This window comes from Chinchilla lanigera, unplaced genomic scaffold (assembly GCF_000276665.1).
Source record: "Chinchilla lanigera isolate Chin_1 unplaced genomic scaffold, ChiLan1.0 scaffold00161, whole genome shotgun sequence".
Lineage (NCBI taxonomy): Eukaryota > Metazoa > Chordata > Mammalia > Rodentia > Chinchillidae > Chinchilla > Chinchilla lanigera.
Window position 1 is genome coordinate 505092 of NW_004955562.1, and position 26608 is coordinate 531699.

The following is a 26608-nucleotide window of genomic DNA, read 5'->3' on the forward strand; positions in this document are numbered from 1 at the left end:
CTCATAGAGGTCAAGCAAGGAATGGTCAGGGTAATGATGAGGCTGCAACAGCAAAGATGCACCTACTTAAAATGTCAATTTATGTAAGTCTTCCCAGGGATTCTTCTACTGGAGTAATACTATTATTTTACTAAAGATTAAGGCATTCACAACACAGATGAAATGAAAATTGTATCACATAAACCAAGGACCTGCCCACACACGTAGCAAAAATCAAAATTAAAGTTGTTCTGTATCAAATCTATTTAAAATTAGTTTGAAGCAACAGAACCTGTATCAGTCCCCTTTTTAGAAGAAAACCCCAAGGAGAGATGATCAAGCACAAATGATCACTTCATGCATTTTATTGATAGTCTATATTTTAAATTTGTAGTAGTATAACATCTTACATAGGGAAAAAGCTTTTTCCTAAAAGATAACTATTAATCAAACCAGCTTTAATGACTTGACCTTTCAAGGTCTTGTTTTGCATTAAACAAGTTAATTTTTAGCAGGTGTAAAGCACTGTACAAAAAATAAGAGAAAACTGGGTACATTCTCAAATTTTAATACAGGGCTTCCCAACCAGGAGTTTGCTAGACAGATACTGGGAAAGGGTGTTATGTTCAGGTTTAAATTGAAAGAAAATGACATCAGGTAAATCAAACCAACCAAATTCACTTCACTTTGTGCTCCTCTGTTTTGTCTCTCCCAAAGGTCAGGAAGCCCTGGTGTAACAATCACTTTAGTCTTTACAGAACATAGGTTTATGTGCTTCATTTTCAAAGACATAAAGGCAGCCTTTGTTACTGTTCCCCCTCCAGATCCTTTCAGGTTCTTATAGGCTTCAGAAAGCTTTCCAAGTTTGCTCCCCAGTTCTCTATATGGATCTAAGTAAACATCTATACTAAAGCAGCTCTTCCTGGGAGAAAACAGGCAGATACATAGCCAGGCCAACTGCATACCTACTGAATATGGTATGTGATCACATGGTTCTACATCTTTAAAAGCAGCACCAGAAACAAATGAAGCTACCAGGAGGTAAAATCCAAACAATGGAAAGTTAAAACACATACAAACCAATCAGTTAAAAGAATGTTAATAACAGGGCACTACAGTTAAGGCTGGACAGCTGGTTCAGACATACCTATGTATTGGAGTAAATCAGCAAGACGAAGAACTGACAGAGGAATCTTGAAATGAGGCACAGTGGTATAATGGGTTCACTTTCACTGAATGTCTTTTTTTAAGATAGTCAACCCAAGTGACTATAAAGCAGCTCGTGGAATTTTAGTAAACAATTCCTAATAAAAATCTTGCTGTTGTTCTGAGTTTTGGATAGTATGTCTGTTTCTTTTAGATTTGAATCTAAACACTTATACAGATGTGAAATCTATCATAAAACTGATAAACCTGTTCTTTAATTGTCTGAGAGTTCCAAACACCCTGATACACCTCTATTCTAGGTTGTAGACTTTTAGGTACAAACTAGGGTTACTTAAATAACAGTCACTTGTTCAGAGTACTAGACATTTTAGAAATGTTTCAGTTAAAGATGAGAATTCTTAATTTCAGAATGCTAAAAAATTCAAAGGGCAGGTAATGAATTCATAGCTATTTTGCTTATTAAAACTGATTTAAAAATAAGTTATGTATTAGTTCCTCAGACTTTGCACTTTTAACTTTCCAAATGAAGCATTTTATATCAATTCTCAATTCTAGTATTTCAAAGGCAATTTACTAAAGAATTACAAGTTATTGAGTATTAAATGTATTGAATCGTGTACTAAAGAAAAAAACTTTTAACATGTACCTTGTCATCCTCTTGATTACTAAGGTACAGAACACCTCAAAACAGCAATAAGCATAGTCATAAGACTAGCAAATAACAAAAGTGCCCTGCAAACATGGCATTATGTACTTAATATTGGTAAAATATTTGACAGGAAACCTAGTAGAATAAAACTTTTTACAAAATAAGGCAGATTACGAATTATTTTTGTTCACAAAGAACAAAGAATAAAAGGGAGTGGATAAAAACACTCCCATCTTAAAAAAATGTCAAAAACCACAAGGTGCCACTGTAAGAATGCAAGCTGTAAAAACGGGCTTTTAAGAAGCGTTTTTCAACATCTGCCTATTCCATGGGTAGTTAGGGGAACTGACTGAAACTCATGGCTAGTGTGTGACCGATTTATGTAGACACTTGGGAAGCAGGTGGTTAAATATAAAGCACATTAAGCAATAAGCTTTTCATAAATGAGGCGCTGACGCTACAGTAAGAATACTTGGCACAGAAAAGATGTTTTCCTGGGACGGGGGAGACATTACTTGAGGTAACACTTAGAGCTAAGCAATTTCCTAATGTTAAAAAGACTGGGTGAATTCCAATAATCAGGTTCTTAAAAGATTTTGTGGCCGGGCATAGTGGCTCATGCCTGTAATCCCAGCACTTGGGAGGCTGAGGCAGGAGGATCGTTGTGAGTTCGAGACCAGCCTGGGCTACAGAGAGCTCAAGGTCAGCCTCAACTGCATAGCAAGAACCTGTCTCAAAACAAAACAAAACAAAAATTTCATTTATCTCCTGGCGCTAAAGGTTTTATGATCTATGCAATTATCACCTACATTCCAACACTAATGTGAAGTTTTCTCAATCCCCACCTCCATTCACATGACTGAGGTGTAACTAATGTGTTCTTTTAAGAGCAAATATTCCAAATTAACATGGTTCTTTTCTAGTGTTGCTAGCCTGCAGTTTCAACCTAACTTGTTTTTGTCTGCTAGTAGTAATAATAATCTCAACCTCTGCAGCATGGAATTAAAAAGCAAAACATTGCAAACATTTCATACTAGAAAGTGAATTTTTATAAACACCTGAAATATTCAAGGAAATGCAGGTTGCAGTACTTTTCCCTATGCTTTGAAGAATGTAGTCTCTCAATATTTTCTTGCTCCTATTACTGCATGAAGTTCAAAGTAAGTCTTAAAGACAAAACCTTTGTTTAATAAAGAAAAAATGCAAAGACACAAAATGAAGTGTAGTCTCTTGCAAGAAAGAAAATGCTCTCCCAATAGGTGTTTGGATGCTAGTGGGAAAAAACAATTTGTGTTCTCCATTGCACATCTGACACCTATAAACCCCTTTGTCTTCAAAGTCCCTAACAGCAGTAAATACGTTAGTCATAGACTTTGTAAAATGAAAAGCAGCAAATTCCACTAAAAATACTTGCATTCATTCTACAGCCAATGGATGAGTCCTACTGCAAAGTGTCCACATGCACAGGTCCAACATGTGCATTCTAAAACCAAAAACATGAAAGTTCTACTTCCAGTGTTTATGAAAAGTTCAACATCTACATTCATAACCAGCATTCTGCTTGTTACCTTTTACTTTTAATACTTCAAAAGTGAGTAATACATCTTGGGAGGCTAGGGAGGTACCTGTTGTCAATAACTTTTATTTATACTTAGGATTGCTGCCGCTGGTTTTAAACTATCAAAATGAATGCCCCTATAGCATGGGTACATTTTATTCCAAGAGGAAAAATGGACTTTTTTTAGCCAATCAAGACTACCCTGTAGATCTGAAAACCATAGATTACACCCTTAGGAAAGGAGACAAGGAGGCTCACAAATATAAAGGAATCCTGAATTTTACATGGACAATTTTTTTTTAAAAATAAAAGTTATTACATAAGCGCCACAGTGAGATCTGCTTACATTAAAAAAAAAAAGTGAAGCTTTGTTTGGATATTATTTCCTTGCAAGAGCAGTACATATCCTTAGTAAACAACTACCATAATTACAATGTCCTTGATACTTAGTAGGACTGAAAGCCAGAAGAAAACATGACAGAATGAGCTGTGAAATAAACCTCACAGCCAAGGTGATAACAGTGCAAGTAGCCAGGTAATTTTGAAAGCAGACGTGTTTATCTTGTAGAGTATTTAACTATATCTGGGTAATTAGCTCATTTTTTGTGGTTGTTGTTAAGGCCACGGATGTGTTCAATTCCTCTTCTGGCCTATTAGCCTTCCCCAGAAAAACAAATATCTGCTCTACAGCCAGACTAACCCTGACCCCAATTGTCTCAAAAGAGAAATTGGTCAAGAGTTACTGGGGATATCACAAACCTATTCTTACTACTAAACATAAAGTGCATGTCCATAAATACAGTCAGCAGTCTCATGTTCAAATATGGGCAGCACAATTAAAATGTGAATTTCAAATAACTCAACGTAATAAACTTTCAAAGGAGGATAAAAAGCCCTTAATTCTTAATAGGTTTTTAAACGTGACATGCTAATATGTACTACAGAAAGGAATGAAATATTAACAAGTGTGCACTAGTACGTTACATGACGAATCTTGAAAACAGGCACATTTGAGACTTTATTAGCACACATCTGTACCAACTGCAATTCTTCCATTAAAAGTGGTTTACAGTCTCTTTCCTCCATGTTTTTTTTTTAATTTGAGGAGCACACTTGTAAAAACATCAATTTAATTTGTGCTACGTGGCAATGGTTTATTTTCCTTAAATGAAAGACAGCTCTGCCAAATTTGCTTATCTGCTTGCTCTATTCAAGTAGAATATCAAGTCAAGCTACTGCTGCTCTCACCACGTGAAACCAATTAATGTCTTCATTACTGTCTCCACGAAAAATTCTTCCGCGTAGATCTCTGTACTCACATCTTTCACTACCTGCATAAATCCAAGTTAAAATACACAATTTCCATTGGTCTTTCACTCGGTGTGATTCTGCACGGTCCTTTTCATGTCACAGTAGCTGTTCACATACAAAATTATAGATATGTTCTGCTCTTGTTATCTACACATTCTGTACTTTGTTTGGTGTGGTTTTTACTATGTTGTCTCACAAAAAGCAGTTTTCTCATTTCTAAGCATGGTACTTTACAATTTTTAATGCATTAATACAACAGTGCATTGGAAAAGTACTGAGCCTCTACAAAATAGCTTTACATCTTTAAACAAATGAATGTGATTTTTTTCACTTACACAAGCATAGGCTTTTTAATATTTCCACAAGATAAATATCTCAAACTATAAGCTCATTCTATAGTATGCCACAGTAATGGGCTTAGGAGACAGTTATACACTTAGAAGAGTCTATCTTTAGTGTTATTTACACTGACATGTCCAGTATCATCGAGTCTGAGAGGTGAATAAACATTGAGAATGTGGCTGAATCTGGGTTAACTAATAAGTGGGAATGGCATAACTTTAAGTAATCACTTATGAAACACACATTACAACTTAGTCTTAACTGGGAATTTCCATAACCCCATTCTCCTATGGCATGGGAAATTTCATAAAGATCAACATGAAACAGACAGGAGCCATTGCTAAGGCAGATCTTTTAAGATAACAAAAGAGAAACTGACAAGTATACATAATCAATTATAGGTAACAGAGATGCTACCAATTCAACTGGTATTGAAATTAATTTTTAGGTCCTAAATGTTTCTTTTAAAATATTTCCTTTTACTCTGAAACAGAAATTGGAGAAAGGACATAACTCATTCAGAAAGAAATAACTCAACTCATGTTATTACATTTAAGCACCACTCAAAAAGTGGACATAAAGCAAGCGATTCCTGTTTGCCCATCACTACACAGCTACATAGCTGAGAGTTCACATGTTAATTACACAACACTTTCTCTGTTACCAGAAGCTAAGACTGCTCTGCGACAAATGGGACAGGTAGAATTCTCAGATAACCAGCGATCGATGCAGTGGACATGGTACTCATGGGAGCAAGGTAGTTTACGGAGTTTGTTGCCTTCTGTATATTCTGTAATGCAAACACTACAGGTTTTTAATGCATCGTTTTCACCAAAACTTCTCATTGCCAAGTTGTCAATCTGTTCTTTGGTGAGTCCTCTGGGTTGGTCATCATCATCCTCATTTAAGAGGAAAAACTGAGCCAGACTAAGAAATGGTAAAGACCCACTTTCATCAAATGTGACTGGGGCCCTGTGTCGACCCTCTCGCCTGGCCCCTAATGAGCTTCCTTCATTACTGCCTTCAAACAACTCCGAGCTAATTTCTGAAGTTTCACCACTGGAGCTGGAACTAGGACTGGAACTTGAACTGGAACTCAAACTGGAACCAGAACTGCTACCACCACCAGAACTCCCTCTTCCATTCCGTGACTCTACCCTTTCCATATTTCCACTTGGGACCGAGCCACTAGGTTCTGAATCACTATCACTGTACATAAAGTAACTTAACTCACCAAAACCTGTCATTATCTGCCTTAACATGGTCTGAATTGCAACAGATGTAGTCTCACTTAAACCGGTATTTAAGATTCTACGAATAGGAATCCTGATGGTACTGACATAGGTTCTCACACCTGCCCGCTCAGAACGTGAAAATGTACGCCTAAAACCTCCTCGTTCACTTTCGTAAGTAACAGTGTTATTTGGTGTCTGAGACCTCGACCGAGTTCTGCTAGCTATGCTATCTCTCTGCCGATACTCTCCAGGACGAACTCTTCTGACCTGAAGATCAAGGACTATGGTTGGAGGTCTCTGTCCTGATCCTGTAGATTCACCACTGCTGGCTGTGTCTGAAGAACCTGCTCCTTGAGAGGCATTTCTGGTTCCAGAAGCTGCAAAAAGACCTCTACTTAACAGCTCAGGCCCAGTTATTTGTTGTCTCAGTGTCACATGGTGCCGGGTTCTAGAACTTCCCTCGGTCTCATTTACTAAAGGGTGCTCAAAAGTTTGAGATGAGATATTATGATGAGATCTTCGAGGAATTTCACTCATTGGATGCAGAGGTGACCTACTTCTTTCAGCTCTGGCTCTGGTTCTCCGATGGTCTGGGCTCCTACTTCTTGCCCTCCTCTGACCTCTAGTAGGTGGGACTTCTGTTGTTAATGTTTCAGTTGAATTTCGTTCTGACCTAGAGGGTCTTGCAGATGTCGATTCAGATCGTGGATTTTCCACTTGCCTTTGGCTGTTTTCCGTAATTTCTCCACTAGAACGTCTTGAAGATGGCTCATTTTCATTCTCTGGGTTTTGGCTCCCATTATTACGGTTAACATTTATCTCTAAACTGAATCTGAAATCACCACTGTTTGGATTAGTCCGGCTCACGGCTCTCCAAGACTGGTTCCCTCTTTGCCCACTTCTTGTCGTGTTTCCAGTTTGTCTGACAGAATTAAGCCAGTCTATTATGGAGTCGCCATTAGACACATCATCTGAAGAGTCTCCACCTGCTTAAAACAAAGGAGGGAGGGAGGGAGAAAAAGGAACTACTAAAATTAGGACAATCACGTAACAGTGCTCTGAAACTTTGTACTAAAGAATTTAAGAATTTTAAACAAATTTTACACTTACAGATCTTAGCAAACTACATCATACAGACTTATAAGGGGAAGAAAAGTTCAACTGTATTTGAAAAGAGCAAGCCATTCCTAAAGAAATTTAGAATTATTTTTTAAAAGGGAATATGGAGAAGTCTATTTTCAGTATTTTATGATATATAGAGCTTAGCCTAACACAGTGAGACAATATATTTTCAGTCCATTGTCAAAACACTAATAAAATCAAAGTATATAAACACTACTTGAGGTACAGTGCTGCTACTGGTACAAATTATAGTCAAATTTTCACTAGTCTGTAACAGTGTTGGCAAACCTTATAGCTCTTTCAATGATGCACATAGCCCGCCACAGCATGTATGCCGAAAGTTTGCCACAACTGCTCTGTAACATTATCTCTACTACCCTTTTGGATTAAGTGCCTTTGATATCACGTGAGTATTTTTCCCCTGGGCTGGGGCTAGAATCCAAAGCCTCATACATACAAGGAAAGCACTTTACCACTGAGCTACATCCCCCACTCATATGAAGTTGTTTTAAAATACAAGATTACTGTAACCATAGTAAAAATGTAAGATTTAAAACTGAGGCCAGGGGTGGTGCTGCATACCTGTAATCTAGGAGGCTGAGGCTTGAGGATCTCAAGTTTGAGCCTAGCCTGGGCAACTTAGTGAGACCTTGTCTCAAAATAAAAAATTAAAAAGGGACTGGAGATACAACTCAGTATGCTGGTCCTGGCTTCAATTCTCAGTACCCCTGCCCAAAAGATTTTAAATTGACATGAAAATGAAGACCAGATCAAATGAATAGCCTAAACCCAGCATAACAAATAAAATGGTATGCCCAAGTACTAAACTACTATCACAGTTCTTAGGTTATATAGTCAAATTCCCTACTTCATGCTGGGAAAGAAACTCCAAACCTGAAGTTACAGCAGGATTTCTCAGTACTGACTTTTGAGCCATTAATTCTGGGAGCTGTGTTGTGCACTATAGGCTATCCGGATGTTTGGCTGTACAATGCCCTCAATACCACTAGGGGGACAAAATTACAGCTCACTCAGAACCACTGCAATAGATAATGCAGCATTTCTTTTGGCTAGTAAAGAAGCCATGTATGTAAATGAGGGATTATGTAGGAAATTTCAATGGAGGGGGAAAAAAATCAAGGAAAAATATCACATTTAGATAGGCTATTTCTCACTGTCTCCCAATTAATGCAAACAATCCAAGGTGAGGCAGAACTATGCCAACAATTCTCACCAAATATCAAGAAAATGCTATTTCTCTTTTTAAGAGAAGTTATTTAGCACCAAATTAATTTTTGCCATTTCTATATAATCCCTGGCTAACGTTTACTGTTACGAAATTCTTATCATTCCATCCTCTACCCACCTCCCAAAGCAAAATATACCTCTATTCTCATCTGAGTTTTGTGGTGGTGGACCCTCTTTAATTTGTTGTAGTCTTCTCAGCAACTCCTCCTCAGTACTTTCTCCTGCAAGTTTAAAATTATTTACCAAGTTACAAATAAAAAATCAATGACTTTTAAACACAACGGCAAAAAAAAAAAATAGAGGAATGACAAACACTTCATCAGTGATCCACAGTAATCTGACACATAGTGATCATGAAAGAAAAATTTTGTGGTACTGAGAACAGAATGCAGGGATGCTCTATTTCAGATCTACATACCCAGACCCTTGTAATTTTTATTTTGAGACAAGGTCTTGCTAAATTGCACAGGCTGGCCTCAAAACATGCCCTTCTCCTGGCTCAGCCTCCTGCGTGGTTGAGATTATAGGCATGTACCACCAGGACTGGCTATAGAAGAAATCTTACGTTTAGTAACCAGGTGTGGTGACGCATGCCTGTAATCCCAGCACTCAGGAAGCTGAGGCAGGAGGATTGCAAGTTTGAGCCCAGCCTGGGAAACTTGGCAAAAACCTATCTCAAACTTTAAAAGGTTAAAAGCAAAATTTGTTAAAGTATGAAAAGGAAGAAAGCCAGTGACTCTTAACTCTGAGAAACCCAGGAGTGAATAGGGACTGGAACAAAACTCCTTCTTTGGGAACAAAATACTACAACCTCTATTTATACCAATATATATTTCTGGGGTTAGAGGTATAGTTCACTGGTAGAGCATGTGCTCAGCATGCACGAGGCCCTGGGTTCAGTTCTTAGCGTCACACAGAAAAGTCTTTCCAGTTTATAAAAGGTGTTTACATATATCTAACCTTTCAAAACTGCAACTCTTAGGAGGTAGGCATTGTTATTTACAAGTCAGAGAGAGACTGACTTGCTAGACACTACACCCAATAACAGGGCTACAATTCCAACTAAGGCATTCTGATTCAAGTCTGGTACTATTGGCTCAAAGTATCTCCATTTCTTAAAAGTCATGCTAAAATCTTACCATTAAAATTTATGCAGTCACCCTTGAGACAACAGTAAGTGAAATAAATCAGACATACAAGTTCAAATATTACATGATTTCTCCTATATAAGAAAACCAATGTATAAATATATGAAAGAGCCAAACAACAGATAATAAGAAATAGGCCAAAGATCTTTTGCAAATGAGAAAGGGGCCAGAAGATAAAGGGCGGGGAAGGGGACCTAGAAAGAATTAAGATGTGTTGTGTACAGTACATGTGCCAAGTCCTCATGATGAATGTAAGCATTAGATATTGCAAACACTTACTAATAAAAATTTTCAAAAGTTATGCACTCACCTAAAGGTTAATAGAAAATGAAGAGCAAGACAGATGCTCAGTTTTAACTAGGATCAAATGGGACTTATTCAGGTAGAACAGAATAGGCACAAAGTTATAGTTGCTATTTTATTCCACCAGCTAGCTGTGGAGGATTATTAATTAGAACATTTTTAGAAAATTAAGAGATATCAAAACAGAATTAAGTCTATCCTAGGGACTAAAGTTCCCATTAGCGATTCCACACTTGGATGTATGTCTACCATATATCCAAGTTAAATAAAATTAATAACAGGCATTACTCTGCTCCATTCTTTGCAATTCTTTCATTAAAAATTTATAATTCATAACATTAAAATGTCTGATAAAGGGTAATTCCAAATATGAATAGAATCAGGTAGTAAGTACATCAGTAAATGCGGTTCTATACCCATGTATTAATCATATTACATAATGACTAAAAGATTTTAAAAACAGATTGAAGTAGTTTTTTAAAAAACCTAGCAATATACATATATAAATCCTTAAATTACATGAAGCATACCTGGGGTGCCTAGCAAATTGTTATCTCTCATAAGTCTATAGTCTTCTTCACTCAAGTTATTCACGAATTGATAGAAAGCTTCTTCTCGATCCAGTCGGTCCATCTGACTCCTGCGCTGTGCTGCAGAGTGATCGCCACTTCCTTTATCATTAGAATCTGAGTTTTCCATCTTGATGAACAAGTGGAAAATTATCTAAAAGGAGAAAGACCATTCTTGAAAACAAGAAATCACTATATATTCTATACAACAGTTTTAATTATGCAAAAATCCAGAATGCAGGTTAAGACAAGGAGTTTAAGACTTCAAACACTGTAAATGAAATTACATAAATGAAAAACTCCACAAAAGCACTACTAGGAAAAGATTAGGTCAGAGGTTGGCAAACTATAGCCTTTTGACCAAATCCTGCCATGCTGCTTATTTTTATTTTCCTTGCAATCTAAGAACAGTTCATACCATTCTGGGGGAACAGTGCTAACTACTAAACTGTATCCTAAGTCCCTGAGTTTTACTTTCTTAAAAGGTTACAAAAGAGAACAATTTCGTAATGTGTGAAAAATGAATGAAATCCACTTTTCTGTGCGCAAAGTCTTACTAGAACATGGTCATACATATTTAAATGCTATCTAAGGCTGTTTTTTGCTATAACGGCAGAACCAAGCAGTTGTTACAGACTGTAAGTGGCAATCTCATTGTTTTGCATTGCTGCTCAGTGTATTGTAAGTTACCATGATGCACCAATAACTTGATAGCACTTCAAGTACCATGTGTATCAACATACTGTGACACTTAAAAATTTCCCACTACAAATGGATGTCAAATGAAGAAAAAAAAATGGGCTTAGACTGTCACACATAAAGGCCCGAAAAGGTAACACTACTTTAATATGATTACATGGCAAAGATTGCATTTATTATGCAAAGACACTAAAACTATGGTAAAGTAATACAATATATTGACATTAATATTAGACTGAAGACTTGTCACAATACTCCCAATACAAGAAAATTTAAAATTAAGTATCTAATCAAAAATATTTCTTCATGAAAATGAGATTTTGTCTAAAGCATGTTTCCAAGTAGTTCATTTTGGGGTAAGCAAGGAAAGTCAACTATCTATAGTGAATATATGAAATTGTTAGTATAGAAATGCATCCAGACAGGCAAGTTCTGCAACACACACTGGTAATCCTAACTACTTAGGAGGCTGAATGAGGGAAGAAAATACCAAGTTTGAGGCCAGTCTGGGCAACTTAGTGAGATCCTGTCTCAAAATTTTAAGCAAGCTGAGAATGTAGCTCAGTGATAAGAGTATTTGCCTAGCAAACATGAGGCCTCAGGTTCAACCCTCAAAACAACAAAATAAAGGTAAATTTTATTTTTTGTAATACTGCTGGAGATTGAACCCAGGGCCTTCACAGTGAGCTATATTCCTGGTCCTTTTTATGTTTTTTGAGGCAGGATCTTGCTACAATATCAAGGCCAGACTCAAAACTCAGGGTCCTCCTGCTTCAATCTCCTACCAAAGTGCTGGGATTACAGGTATGTCCCATCATACCCAGCAAAAAAGGGTGAATTCTAGAGGAATCTAATTAAAGTCTGTAACTGCCTTCTCTAAAGGGTGAATATCCTTCATTAAAATCATAAACTTGTGGACCAGGCATATGTCCCATCCCTGCAGTCTTAATTCCACAGGAGGCTGAGGCAGGAAAATGGCAAGTTTCAATGGCCAACACTGCCAAAAATAATAATGTATGACTGTGATTTGCTTAAGACAGTAGTACCTGTATCAGCAATAATGATGAATTTAGAAGGACTGGTAACAAACACTAACTTTGAACACCAATTAAGCAAAGTATTACCATCCCAAACCATTCTTCTCACATTATTAAATGTGTATTTAGAAAACTCTGTACTCAAAATTATTACTACATATTCAATTGTATCAAAACCTTTATGAAAATTTGGTTTCTGTTCCCTAAAATTCACATACTGAAATCATAATCCCCAAGGTGATGGTATTAGAAGGTAAAACCTTTGGGATGAGGTTATGACAGTGCAGACCTCAGACAACTGCCTTGCAATGAGAACTAGGAAATCAGCCTCACAGGTAAGTTTGTCAGTACAGCAGTTTACTGACTTCCCAGTCTCCTGAACAACAGTAAGTTTCTACTGTTGAAAAGCCACCCAGTTTAGGTTATTCTAACCACAGACTAGAATACGAAAATTTGTTTGGTGGGATAAAGGCCGTCTATATTGGTACTAAAATTTAATCTTACACATAACACATGAAGTACCACAATGCTCACAAATCATTCCTAAAGAAAAAAAATTAAAAAACCCTCCTCCAGATATAAAAAACACAGAGAAGCCTATCTTGCCAAATTCTGCCCGCTCACTGAATGTAAAGAACTTTAGACATGGATATACCTAGAGTGCCACTCTATCTTTCTGCTATCATTATTCTTAGAACTATCCTACCATTGTTTAGACAAATAAAAGGTCAAGAAAGGAGGGGGAGAATCAATAATATTTTTAGAAAGTTTCCTAATCTCATAACTAAGATTAATTTTGATATGAACAAACTTTTAACATTTCTGACAAATACTGTTTTTATAACTTGAAACTCTGGGAAGACTAAAAATCAGTAGCTTGAACACTCAGGTATGTTATACAGACTAGGGACTAAAAACAAGGACCACCAATGTTTATGAACACTTATGTCATATTTGCCTCAGATTTATTTTTGTTGTACTGAGCATTGAACCCATGGATTCTGGCATGCTAGGCAAGCACTCTTGTACTGAGTTACACCCTCAGCCCTTTCAATTTTATTTCGACAGAACTTAAATTTTCCAGGCTGACATCTCTGATCCTCCTGATTCATCCTGAGTAGCCAGGATTATAAAATACACACCACCATGCCTGGCTGGTTAATGTTCTTAAAAGCAGTTAGTATTTTGAATGCTAGTAACGTGAAAGTTAGAACAAATACCACATGTAAACATTCAGTAGGAAGTTCTAAAAATAATTTTAGGGTTAACAGATTTTAAAAACAAATCTTCCATCACAGCACTCCGGGTGGTTCAGACAGGAGAATCAAAGCCTTGGGCCCAGCCTAGGCTACTTGGTGACTTAGCAGTACCCTGTCTCAAAGCAACAACAAAACAAAAACAAACAACTCTTAAAAGAAAGGGCTGGAAATGTAGCTCAATGAGGTTTAGTTCAGTTCCCAGCACCTCCCTCAAAAAAGCACAAAAACACAAACAATAAACAAAAACAAATCTTCTAAGAGAAGGCAAAAACCTCTGGTAAATTTTGACACTTGAATTACATGAACCAAAGGTAACAGAAAATTTATATCCCAAAAAGTTACAAGAATGACACAAAGTCTTATGAATAGCATCAAAGACATTAAAGTACAGGAACAGAAACTTGCAAAACATGGGAAAGATTAAAAAACAGCATCTAAAAAAGAATCTTGCACTCAAGTATAGAGGGGACTCAGTGTATCAACAGAAGATGGAAGGTAGAGTCACTGTTGCAATTTTATTGAATAAGGAAAATTACATTCTAACTGGAAACAATGGGAAAAATGAGAATTGAGACAAGAATGCATAACATTATAACAATAATCTCTGATATATGGTAAGATGGTAAAATATTAGTTGGGAAATTCTGCAACAGACTATCAGATATACTAAGAACAGTAGAAGAAACCCCAGCTGTGGGAGTTCACTGCCATACTAAGCTTACCGGCTTTCCACAGGGGTGGTTCTCAACCCTCACTTTCACATTTCAATCACCTAGGGAGTTTTTTCTGGGGTTGGCCAGACATAGATATTTTAAAAATTACAATTAATTCTTCTTTTTGGAGATAGGTTCTTGCTATGTAGTTCAGACTGGCCTTGAACTCTCAGTGATCCTCCTGCCTCAGCCTCCCAAGTGCTGGGATCACTGGCTATATACACAGTTAATTCTACAGGACAACACGGCTGACTTACTTTTTGTTTTCTGCACAAGATCTGGTGTTCCTCTTCCTACCATTATGGAGAAATGTAGGCTACTCCAGGGATTCTTAAATGTTAGCAAATGGGAATCTGGAAATCTCATTAAGATACAGATTCTGATTCAGTAGTTTGGTGGTAGGATCTGTGATTTTGCAATTTTTAATAAGCCTCAGGTGCTGCTGCTGAACGCAGAATCACTTTGAGCAGGAAGGCGCATGACAACAGTTTTACAGATTCACACTTGTTGAATATCACCCTCAAATAGTGTAGAACAATGTTAACCTACAAATAGCCCTATAAACTTTAGCATTTTTTTTGAGCAAGTCTTGCTATATAGTCCAGGCTGGGCTTGAACTCACTATGTAGTTCAGGCTGGCCTCAAATTTGTGGCAATCTTCCTGCCTTAGCCTCCCATGTGCTGGGATTACAGGTGTGTACCACCATACCAGGCTAACTTTACCATTTTAAAATGCATCGTTTGGATGACTCAGCCAAAGATATCCTAACCAAGTGCATGGACAACTAAAAGTGGGGAGCTAGCACAAACCACTGGTGGTGAACCTATGGCAGGTGTGCCCTAGCAGGTTGATTGTATCACTGAAAGCTCTAAAAGGTTCACATCACTGGCACAGATTTACAAGATAAAGTAACATTCTAAATTCTCACAGTTTAGACTGTGGACTATGAAAATGGATGGAAAGAAAAATGATGTGTCACTTTACACACTTGATTAAGGTTGATCAAGATAGCAAAAGTACAGAGTACAGCCTGTCTCAGAGATAAAAAGATCTCAAGTTTGTCAGGTATGGAGGCACAAGCCTGTGATCCCAACTGCTTGGAAGGCTTAGGGAAAAGGACTACAAGTTAGAGCTCAACCCAAGCATTAGTGAGACCTTGTCTCAAAAAGGGGTAGAGATGCAGCTCAGTGCAGAGGCCCTGGGTTCAATTTATCAGTGCCACAGGGGGAAAAAAAGCTCCCAAGGTTTTAGCTAACACAAGCTCAATTAAAAAGCCTGTTTGATCTGACTGCTAAGTAATCCAACAGAGTCACATGTTGCTTTCACAGATCACAATGTTCACATAAAAGCAGGTGACACTAAAGTCTGTTACTTAAGACTACCTGTAGAGTTTCTGAAACATTTTTGAATACCTCAAATGGACACTGACAAAGTTTCTAAAGTGACCAAAATGGTAAGAAGCCTGGAACACAATAAAAGAAATCGTTGGATTTTTTGGACATCATCAACTTGAAGAAAGATTAAAAATGTACACGATAACATCTTCAAACATTGAGAGGTAGCTGGGTATAGTGGTGCACAACTGTGACCCTAGCTACTCGGGAGGCTGAGGCAGGAGGACCTCAAATACAAGAGCAGCCTGGGGAACTCAGGAAGATCCTGTCTTAAAAATAAAAGAAGTGTGGGATATGGTTCAGTGGGAGAGTACCCCTGGGTTACAGACCTAGGAGCATAAAAAATTGATAGGTATAACATGAAAGACAGCACAGCTAGAGCTACACTAGACTCAAATAGCTGAAAAATATGGAACCAAATAACAGTATAACTGTCCCAAAAGAGTCATGCATTAACCTTCTTGAAATAAGCAAACTACTTGTCTCTGGAAATATTTAAGCATAGGATGGATATCAAAGAAGGGATTCCCTATTAGGTAGGAGTTAGAACAGACTGATTTCAATAGACCCTTTGGACTAAAATGGTATTGAAGATCAAGTCTCTTGCTTTTCTGGGCCTAAGGTTGTATTACACTTCATATTTCAGTGGTATAAACTTATAACACATTCTTGGCAAAACCAATCCATTTGTGTTGCCCTATCCCCACCCTCGAACATTTTTTGTGCTTTACTCTCTTTGCATTTCTAATACTGTTCCATCAGACTTAGTCTCTCCCTATTTCACTCACCATTTCAGGTTTTATGAAACTTTACCACCTGAAAAGCTTTTACTATCTCAGCTAGCAATTTTCTCATTCATTTCTGCGTAACACTTATAGTACCACAGTGACACTTTCTGCCTTCATGATGTTTACATTTTTGAAATACGTAAGTCTTCTCTTCCCAATTGGTTTCCTTTAGAGAAAAAAATCACAAGTATAGTCCCATTAGCATTCCACCAAAAACCATTACTACAACGCTTTACACATAAGTACTTAAATGACCGAACTAATTCCAATGTGAATATTAAATTCATTTCCCTTAAATAACCTAACTGAAGCAACACTGTCCAAAAGAAACAAAATGTGGGTGGATACAGCGGTACATGCTTGTAATCGCACCCACTTGGGTGGCCTAGGAAGGAGGATCACAAATTCAAGATCATCCTGAACTTACATGATTTTTTTTTAACTACCAAGCTTTCAAAATCTGGTGTATACTTTACTTACAGCACATATTCAGCTACATACTAAATTTTCAACAGTTAAAGTAGAATATAGTTCTACTAAAACAATAAAGCTACATTGAGTAGGCTAACATTTTATTCTACTTTAGTTTTTTTTTTTTATTTTTCTGAACGTACTGGGAATTGAACCTATAGGGATTCTCACCAGTTACAGCATACGTAATGTTTTCCTTTTCATGTGTCAGAAAAAAAAAATCAAGGCAAATACTTCCTTCCCCACATGATATTCCTGCAACACACTTTAATTTTAAAACTGTAAGCAAACTGGCAAGGCTTCATTAGACAGTTTTTGCTAAATTAGAGGCTCCTTTTTTTTGGAACTAGGAATCGTAAATTAGAGGCTTCTATCAATGAAGCACTTTATTCTTTCTAATTGGTTAGGGGACAGGGAGAGAAAAATGTAATTTCCTTTCCTACTTTTGCCCCAAATCTCCACTCTCTCTGCCTTAATTCTGCATTTCCCCTGGGCTAGGAATTCATAGTTTAGATTTTTCACACTAAAAAAAAAAAACCAGAAACAAAAAAACGAACTTCTACCCTATAGGGACAGTTAAGGGACGAGTTACGGCAGCAATACCTGCAGAAGTCCTGGACACCAGAGGTAATCACATTTTGGAAAAAAAAAAGAAGGAATTCTTGAATGTAGGCAATGTTTTTCAGTCCTTATAAGCTAATCTTACCCTCACATACCTAATGAGTCTGCTTGTCTTTTAAGCAGTTTTGGGCTAGTTAAGTGATAAAGAAATGCAACATTTTAATCAAAAGAAGTTCTGTGCCTGGTAGATGTAATGCCACTATTGTTTAGTCAGTGAAAAAGAATATTTTAAAGGTTAAAGTATACCAAAGGTGTTAAGACACCATAACCCAAATGACCAAATACAGACTTCTCCCCATTTTGATGTGAAAACACTCATGAGGAATTGTGTTAACAAAATGGGTCTCTAGATTCTATTTTACAAGACCGGCGTGGTGGTGCACGCCTGTAATCCCAGCACTTGGGAGGCCGAGGCAGGAGGATCGTTGTGAGTTTGAGACCAGCCTGGGCTACAAAGTGAGCTCAAGGCCAGCCTGAACTGCATAGGGAGACCCTGTCTCAAAAAAAACAAAACAAAACAAAAAGATTCTATTTTACAGTGAAAAATACCATGGTACACTTCCAATTTAACTAAAACAAGGGCTTAAATATATGGACAAGAGGGAGGTGAATCCCTATACATCCCTGAATGACATAATTATCTCACCCTAAGTTATAACATTCATTTTTTAGGCAATTATTTCTATGAAGTTATCACCTATAAAACAATTAAGAATAAAACTGTTCTTAAATCACTTAGCTCTCTACCTGGTTATAAATAATACTCATAACTGTATATTTTCAGAGCCCTTTTAACCTATATCCTTAGTAGGAATTACCTCAATCAGTTAAAAACAGAAGCATGTACAGATGATGTGATTTATCAAATCCAGATCGCCTGGATCCACAATCAGGCAAAGGTAGATGTGGTGCTGCATTCCTACAATCCAAGCTACAAAGGAGGCTGAGGCAGAAGGATCAAATTTCAGCTCAGCATTGGGTAACTTAGAGACCTTGTCTCTGAATAAAAAAATAAGACCAGTGACACCACCTTCACTGCAGCACTTGGGAGGCTGAGGCAGGAGGATGCCACAAGTTTTAGGCCAGTCTAGGGTACACAGTGAGTTCAAAGCCAACCTAAACTATACTATATAGCAAGGTCTTGTTTTAAAGAAACCCACTAAAAGTAAATGAATATATAGCTGGAGAGACACAGGCAGAAAGATACAACTAAAATCACAGCTCAGTTGCAGAATGCTCCTAGGTTCCATCCTCAGTACTGAAAAAAAACCCCATAAAAACAATCAAACAAAAAACAAAAATTCAGTCAACTTTTCACTAAGTGACAATTTAGCCAATTTGAGGCCACCTTGGGGTACCTAGTGAGACCCTGTCTCAAACAAAACCCCCCGAAACCTAATGGGTCAGGAGACATAAACACACATATTCAGTGGATCAAAGTACCCAATCACAAAGACTTAAGGCATCAAAACACTGTTAAAAAGAAAAAAAAATTAGAAAACAATTGTCAACAAAAGACTATAACAGTAATCCTGATACATCAAGTTAAATGTTTGTGCAAATACTGGATTTAAAAATTAGCAATGCTTAGTACATGCTTATAATCCCAGCTACCTGGAAGGCTGAGGGAGGAGGATCGTAAATGTGAGCCCAGTCCCAAAACGAAGAACAGAAAAGGGGTAGAGAAATAGCTTAGTGGTACAGTGCTTGCCAAGTAGGCAGGAGGCTTTAGATTCAATCCTTAGTATTGCCCTCCTCTAAAAACAAGGCTATATTTGTTAAGTATAGAAGGTATTTCTTCTTTTCAAAAACAAAAGGGTGAATAGGTGAGATGCAAAAATTAAAGTAGCCTAACATCACCTAACTACTAAAGTATGTTGGCCATTATCTTTTTTTTTTCGATATATATTTGCCCAAGTTCCAAAGTGATTACGCAGGACATGCCAACTGCTTAAAAAATCATGAGTATCAACACAAAGACATATTATACTAAAAAAGAAAAAGACAAGCATCACTTTGTTTCTAACACAGCTTTATGAAGAGGCTAGATATGGTGACCCATGACTGTAATTCCACACTCAGGAGGCTGAGACAAGAGGATCCTGAATTCAAGGACAGTCTGAACTACACAGTGAGACTGTATTTAATGGTATAGGATCTTCAGCAATAGAATGTTAGCTCAATAATACCATCACTAAAATGAAAAATACTTTATCCAGTTTTTAAACAATTAAAACACAAAGAATTACTGAATTTGAGGTCAGAAGGAAAAGTACCAAGCATATATATATATAGACAGAACCACTGCCAATTCTTCCTAGATAGAACAGTCAATTAAATTTTTATGGTATTTCCAATATACACATTAATGGTTCACAACAACCAGGTAACTTTTTTATTCTGTACATAGGTAGCAGAGGGAAAGAATTCAGCTCTGTGAAAGGGAGAGATATTTAATTCTAGTGTTCGCTGTAACCTATGTAAATTTAGCCAATTCATCTAATCTCTTGTGCCTCAGGATCTACATCAATATTACAGTAACAGACTAAACCATTTACAAGATACTCTCCAGTTATATGAATCTGTGACTGTGAACAAGACACAATCTAGGTCACATTACAGTATTATCACAAATGTAAAGCTTAGTAACATAAATAACCAGGATGTGATTTTAGAAGCTTTGCTTACTGCCATTTTGCTTGTTATGTCTGTCTCCCTTTATATTTTAAAAATGAAATATAAGATATTATTAAAAAATATTAGGCAGGGTTGACTGTAAACTTTAACCAACCACACAATTTGTTAATAATATTGAACAGTGGGCCTAAAGGAATCTACTACTGCTGATACTACCATAGGAATGAGAGATTATAGATTATCTGAATGGTAGTGGTGGCTTAGCTTCACCTATATTCTACCTTTTACCGCTTTCAGAAAACAAACAAACAAACAAAAACACTAGGGAATGTCTCTCATGTGTCTAATTTCTTGGCAGGAAGTCTACTGACTTGTAGGTCAGAAACAATTTGGACTACCTTCTAAAACCTTTTAAAACAGCTAAAATAAAAGACTATTAAGAACTCCAGTGTGGGGCTGGGGATTTAGCTCAGCGGCAAAAGCGCCTGCCTGGCAAGCGCAAGGTCATGAGTTCGGTTCCCGGTACCGGAGAAAAAAGAACTCCAGTGTTAAACTGGGTGTGGTGGTGCACACCTGTAATCCCAGCACTTGGGAGGCCGAGGCAGGAGGATCGTTGAGAGTTTGAGGCCAGCCTGGGCTACAAAGTGAGCTCAAGGCCAGCCTGAACTGCATAGTGAGACCCTGTCTCAAAAAACAAAAAAAAAGGGGGCTGGGGATTTAGCTCAGCGGCAAAAGCGCCTGCCTGGCAAGCACAAGGTCGTGAGTTCGGTTCCCAGTACTGGAGAAAAACCAAAAAAAACCAAAAACAAAACAAAACAAAAAACAAAAAAAGAACTCCCGTGTTAGACACCATGGTGAACACCTGTAATCCCAGCACTGGAAGACTGAAGAAGGAGGATCTACAGCTCAAGGCAACCTGGATTATATGGGAGACCTTGCCTCAAAACTAACAAAAATATCAATTCCAGTAAAGTAAATCAAAAGAAGACCATGCCATGCTACCAATGTAAAAGATCAAGTTAATTTTTAAAAAGCCATTATAGCAAAGCATGGTGGCAGGACTGTAAATTTGACTACAGCCTGAGCAACTTACTGACTTATCAAGATCTCATCTCAAAATTAAAAATAAAATTAACAAGGGGTTGGTGATGTACCTCCTTTGAAGGAACTGGATTAAATCCCCAGTGACTACCTGCAAAGGAAACCATTATGACATTTCATCTCACTCAAGTATTTTAAACAGTGAATTTAATCTTCAATTACCCACTTCCTGTTGTTTTATTACAGAGCTATGTCACTAAATTAGAATTCAGTCTTATCCATACACTCAATTTTAACTTTGTTCTCTCATTATTCTCAAGAATTTAAATAAAACTAAAAAACACAAAACACTCATGTGTTTATTTTAAAGAGTTATTAATATAGCCAGGCACGGTTGGCACATGTTTATAATCCCAGCACTCTGGGCAGCCAAGGCAGGAAGATCACAACTTTGAGCCCAGCCTGGGCAACTTAACAAGACCATGTCTCAAAAAATAAAAGGGCCAGGAATGTAGCTCAGTGTGAAGACCCTGAGTTTAACCTTGAGTATTCCCAAAAATATTAATGTAAAATCACTAATTACTGGCAGTGCTGGTGTTTACCAGTAACTAAAGTACTATTTTAAATGAACATAAGATTTCCTACCCCTATAAATCAACTTTTTAAAAAGTAGTCAATTTTAGAAATCAAAATCATGACCAAAAAAGAAAATATTTTCTATATAATCCTAATATCTACAACATAATTACTGTAAGAGGTCTATGAATCTATACACACACCAGGCACTTTCTACTGATATTTGTCTCAAACATATGTAGGTACTATTATGACTAATGAGATTAAAATCCTCAGTTAAAGCATTATGATAAAATCTTAAGAGCAAAATTGCCAACTATGTATTTTAAGAGGAAAACTACAAATTCCCACTCTGGAAGGCAGAGGCAAGAGGACTGTAAGTTTGAGCACAGCCTGGGACTGGAGATTTAGCTCAGAGGCACAGAGCCTGCCTGGCAAGCGCAACGTTGTGAGTTCGATTCCCGGTACCGGAGAAAAACAAAAACAAAAGTTTGAGCATAGCCTGGGAAACTTAGGGACCTAGGTGAGAACCTGTCTCAAAATAAAAAATGAGTTGGAGGGCCGGGAATGTAGCTCAGCAGCACAGCACCTGCCTGGCAAGCGCCAAGCCCTGAGTTCAATTCTCCATGTAAAAAGAAAACTGGAGATGTAGCTCAGTACTGCAAGAAAAATATATTCTCGCTGGGCATGGTGGTGCATGCCCGTAATCCCAGCACTCGGGAGGCTGAGGCAGGAGGATTGTTTCAAGTTCGAGGCCAGCCTGGGCTACAAAGTGAGTTCAAGGCCAGCCTGAACTGCATAGCAAGACCCTGTCTCAAAACGAGAATAAAAAGTGAGCTGAAGGCCAGCCTAAACTGCATAGTGAGACCCTGCCTCAAAAAGACAAAAAAAAAAAAAAAGACAAAAAGAAAAATATATTCCCAAAATCTAGATATTTTAAAATACAGTGCTACCTTGTTCACAAATACTGTTGTTTGCAAACAATTTGGCTCACAAACAAGCATTTGACAAAAGTTTGTTTTTGTTCGCAAACTCTACATCAGGTGACAAATACAACATTGGGCTATCTTTCCCACACAAATATGGCCATCTTTTCAAAAATCATAGACCAAATTAAGCTTGTGAACTGAGGCACCACTGTATATCTCAATTGATGAAAGGAAAAATGAACTATTTAATTATCTGAAAAACTTCCCTATTCAAAGTTGAGAAAAAAATAATGGAAAAAGTGGACACAAAATTTTACTGTTATCTTATACTGGCTATCAAAACTTCTAAAGTATTGTGTAAACTGTATGCTTTTTTAAATCAGTGGGCCACAAGGGTTATATTAGGCACCGGCCCAAAATTCTAGCACCTTATTGGTCTGATTTGACAAAACTTTCAACTTCTAATTTGTTATTCACTTTATGATAAATCTAGGGAACCAGAAGCTGATCAGTGATCCTTTTTATTTTCCAGTCCACCAGGGCTATGAAAAAAGTAATGTACACATAAATCCATAAATATAGATGCCTCATTTGACCTGTACTAGTTAAGGCTTCACATGTTCACTAACCTAAAAGATACACACCACCTTAACATTCCTAGCTATTTCATTAGTATTTCTTAAAATTATTTCTGATTTTAAATTAACTTCATTAAATATATCAAGAGCACTAACAGTTAAAACAGGAATAGTAACAAACAAAAAGGGGAGGGGTAATTGCTGGATAACTCTCACCTGCTTCATAAAGCAGATTACTTTTAAGAGTCAGTGGGAGTTTTTGATGCAACATAAGCTATAGATTTACTACTTTTCATTTTCATTTCACTTCAAAAATAACTGGGAAGTAAAACAGTCCAGACGTATTGAAGTTTGGTGACTTCAATGTTAGACGGGGGATAAAAATGAGGGTTCCACCATTTACTAGCTTTTTAACTGAGGACAAATTACTTACTCTCTTCTGATTCTCAGCTTTCTCTGTAAAATAATAACATCCTCATGAGCCACTGTTGTGAAGATTATAAAATGTATGTAAACCACAAGGCCTAGTCCTTAAGCCTTCAATAGAAATTAGTTACTAATTTAGGCTAACTATCCATCCCAGTTTGCCTGGGATAATCCAACTTTGCAGTTGTTCAGGAATCAACAATGTTCGTTTTAACTTTACAATTGTCTCGGTTAGAGCAATATATTTATGTGGTACCTTAAAAACGGCATGACAAAAATTGAAACTATTACAGTATTATACACCTATTTTGATTTTTAGAATGTTGAAGGCAAAAAAATTAAATATCAAACAAAGTATGTAAGATCATATTCTATGACTATTTCAGTTATTCTCCAAGTAAAGGCTTTTTTATTTATTCTACCCGTCATTGCGATGATTTATGGCAGCAAATATTTTTTTGTTCTTTCTGTTCTACACGTGTATTGGTAAAGTTCAGTTATTATTTTTAAAAAGTAACATCCACAGATAAAGCACGGTGAGTTCCAGGTACTGAAAAACATTACCCTTTGAATTCCCAGTGAAAAGTAGTACCCATTCTCATCACGAAGACTGCCCAACACCAACTAATATTTATCAATGAGCCCATTCAACCAAAGGGCCTGTAAAACAGTACAATAAATATTTAAAAACATGCATTCTACACATAAATCATGAGGAGACGCAACAAAAAATAAATTACCTGACTGTTATGACATAGTATTGAAATACAATAAACTGGATTTTAGTTTTCTTCACACTCTGCTCTAGGAAAAAAAAAGAATCCATTATTCTTCCTCTTTCATAAGATACACATTTTCTTTGAAATAAGATATCCCCTTAAAAAACACATCCTATGTATTTTAGTTACACACACACACACTCTCTCTCTCTCTTTCTCTCTCTCTCTTTCTCTCTCTCTCTCTCACATCCCCACCCTATAACCCAATCTAAAAATCAGTCGAGTATTTGGGGAGAACAAAAAGGTCAGAGGGAACCAGAAGTTCTATAAAAGATTTCCTTTAAAGGCCGAGAGGTAATGTACCTTTTTATATATTTCTACTTAAAGTAGTCCTTTTCCTTATCAGATCAGCAATTATTTTTATTTTCGGGTTCTGATAGTCACTTTCAAGTACTTACTTGGCACATTAAAGGCAGAGACTAAAGAATTAAAAATCAACAAAACCATCAACGTCCATGTTCGTGACATTCTGAGTAAGAGAAGATTATCCTAAAATCGGGTTTTCTAAAAAGGCTCGGTAGTAATCTGTATTTTCTTAGTTTAGAAAACTGATTTGAGTAGGGGTCCGGCCTGTAATTGTGCATGCCAGCTCTTAAGTACTACAGGCCTGACATAATATATCTGACGGGGCGATTTAAGCAATTATTTTGTCTGTAATCGTGGAGAGCGAAAGAAAAAATTACATTTATTATTTCTTCCTCTCTTCAATCACCCAAAAGCACTGCGGTTAATTTTTATTCAGGAAATGCAGACTCCTTATCTGCAGCAAAAAATTACCGTGGGAGCTTGCAAATGGTGGATGACAATCTGACAGAAACGCTTCTTCTGGCTCCTCCACGAAAAACTGACCTAAATAACAAGTCTGCTAGGCCTCAGATTCCCGGACTAACCTGTGGAATAAGTATGGTGAAACTGTCTAGGGAAGGAACGTGGCTGTCTCCTCCATCTTGAAATTAATCAGCATAAGGGAAAAAGGGACTGAGTGTTCAGGAAGCAGAAGCCCAACCGGTTAATACTAGTTACTAAGCTATGGCGTACGTGGCAGGTACCGCCCGCAGAAGCCAAGACCCTTAGGCTGTTTTTTTTTTTTTTTTGGCGGAGGGAGGGGTTGAGTTGTTGGCGGATGGAACGGAAATTATTTTGGAAATAATCTGGCCTAATTCCCACCCTTAGCCAGGCGAAAACAACCAACTTACAACGGCCTCTCCCTCTCTTTTGGGGGGACCCTTCCAGCCGTATCTGGCGAAGCGTGAGCAGGGTTACGTGAGCGAAGGGGTAAGCCACATCGGCCTCAGCCCCTCAGGGAAGATGTCATCGCGGCCCCGGGGTCGCCCGACCGCCTGGGCCCCGTGCGAGGGCCCGGATGGGACTCGGGAACTCCTGGGAAAATCCCGGAGGGCCAAGCATTCCTAGCGTCTCGCTCGGAGCAGCCCGATTCTCCCCGCAGCCAGGCTCGCCGCGGAAGCCTCCCCGCAGCCGAGGACAGTCAAAGCCGAGGCACGCTCCGAGCCCCACGCCTCGGGCCCGGCCTCCAACCTCCCCCGCTACATTCGGAGGGCTCCGGAGCGCCCGGCCTTCAGCTCGCCCGGCCGCGGGGCGGACCCGCGGCTCCCCGCCTCCTTCCCCTTCTCCGAACACTCGGTCGGCTCTACCACAGAACTAAAATGGCAGCAGCGACTGCGCCACGGAGGCCCCCCGCAGCAACCGGCCTGGGGTCCGAGGGCGGCGCTGAGCCTCTGCCACGACGCGTTCCTCGGGCCATCTTGAGAGAACGCGGCAGCCGCGGCTCCGCGCTCTTCCTGTCGCCCCGACCGTTCCCTCACTTACTCAGTTTTAAGGTCAGGACTGACTCGGTTAGTCCGGCCGTGTCCGCTGAGGCTCTTCCGCGCCTCGCTGCCACCGCTTCCAAGCTCCCTCCGGTGACTGGCTGGCTGAGACCCGCCTCTACCCCAGCGTCTGCTCCCAGACGTTGCTCAGGCAGCCATTACCTTCCCCATTGTTACCAAGCAGCGACCGGAAACGACGGCC

At 38.2% G+C, this 26608-nt stretch overlaps 1 protein-coding gene across 5 annotated transcripts; it reads right to left on the reverse strand.

Annotated features, from left to right (window-relative positions):
* Positions 1 to 3631: 3631 nt before the first annotated feature.
* Positions 3632 to 26608, reverse strand: Rlim (ring finger protein, LIM domain interacting). Of its 5 annotated transcripts, none has more exons than XM_013509118.1 (5): positions 26408 to 26608; positions 24542 to 24600; positions 10593 to 10785; positions 8749 to 8832; positions 3632 to 7230 (listed from the first exon to the last, which is right to left on the reverse strand). In XM_013509118.1, the coding sequence occupies exons 3-5, from the start codon at positions 10759 to 10761 to the stop codon at positions 5648 to 5650; spliced, it is 1836 nt and encodes a 611-aa protein (XP_013364572.1). In that variant the 5' UTR covers positions 10762 to 10785; positions 24542 to 24600; positions 26408 to 26608; the 3' UTR covers positions 3632 to 5647. The 5 variants fall into 5 exon arrangements, with proteins under 5 accessions (XP_013364572.1, XP_005413141.1, XP_013364571.1 ...); XM_005413084.2 differs by having other exon boundaries at positions 3632 to 7227; positions 24542 to 24605; XM_013509117.1 differs by having other exon boundaries at positions 24542 to 24605.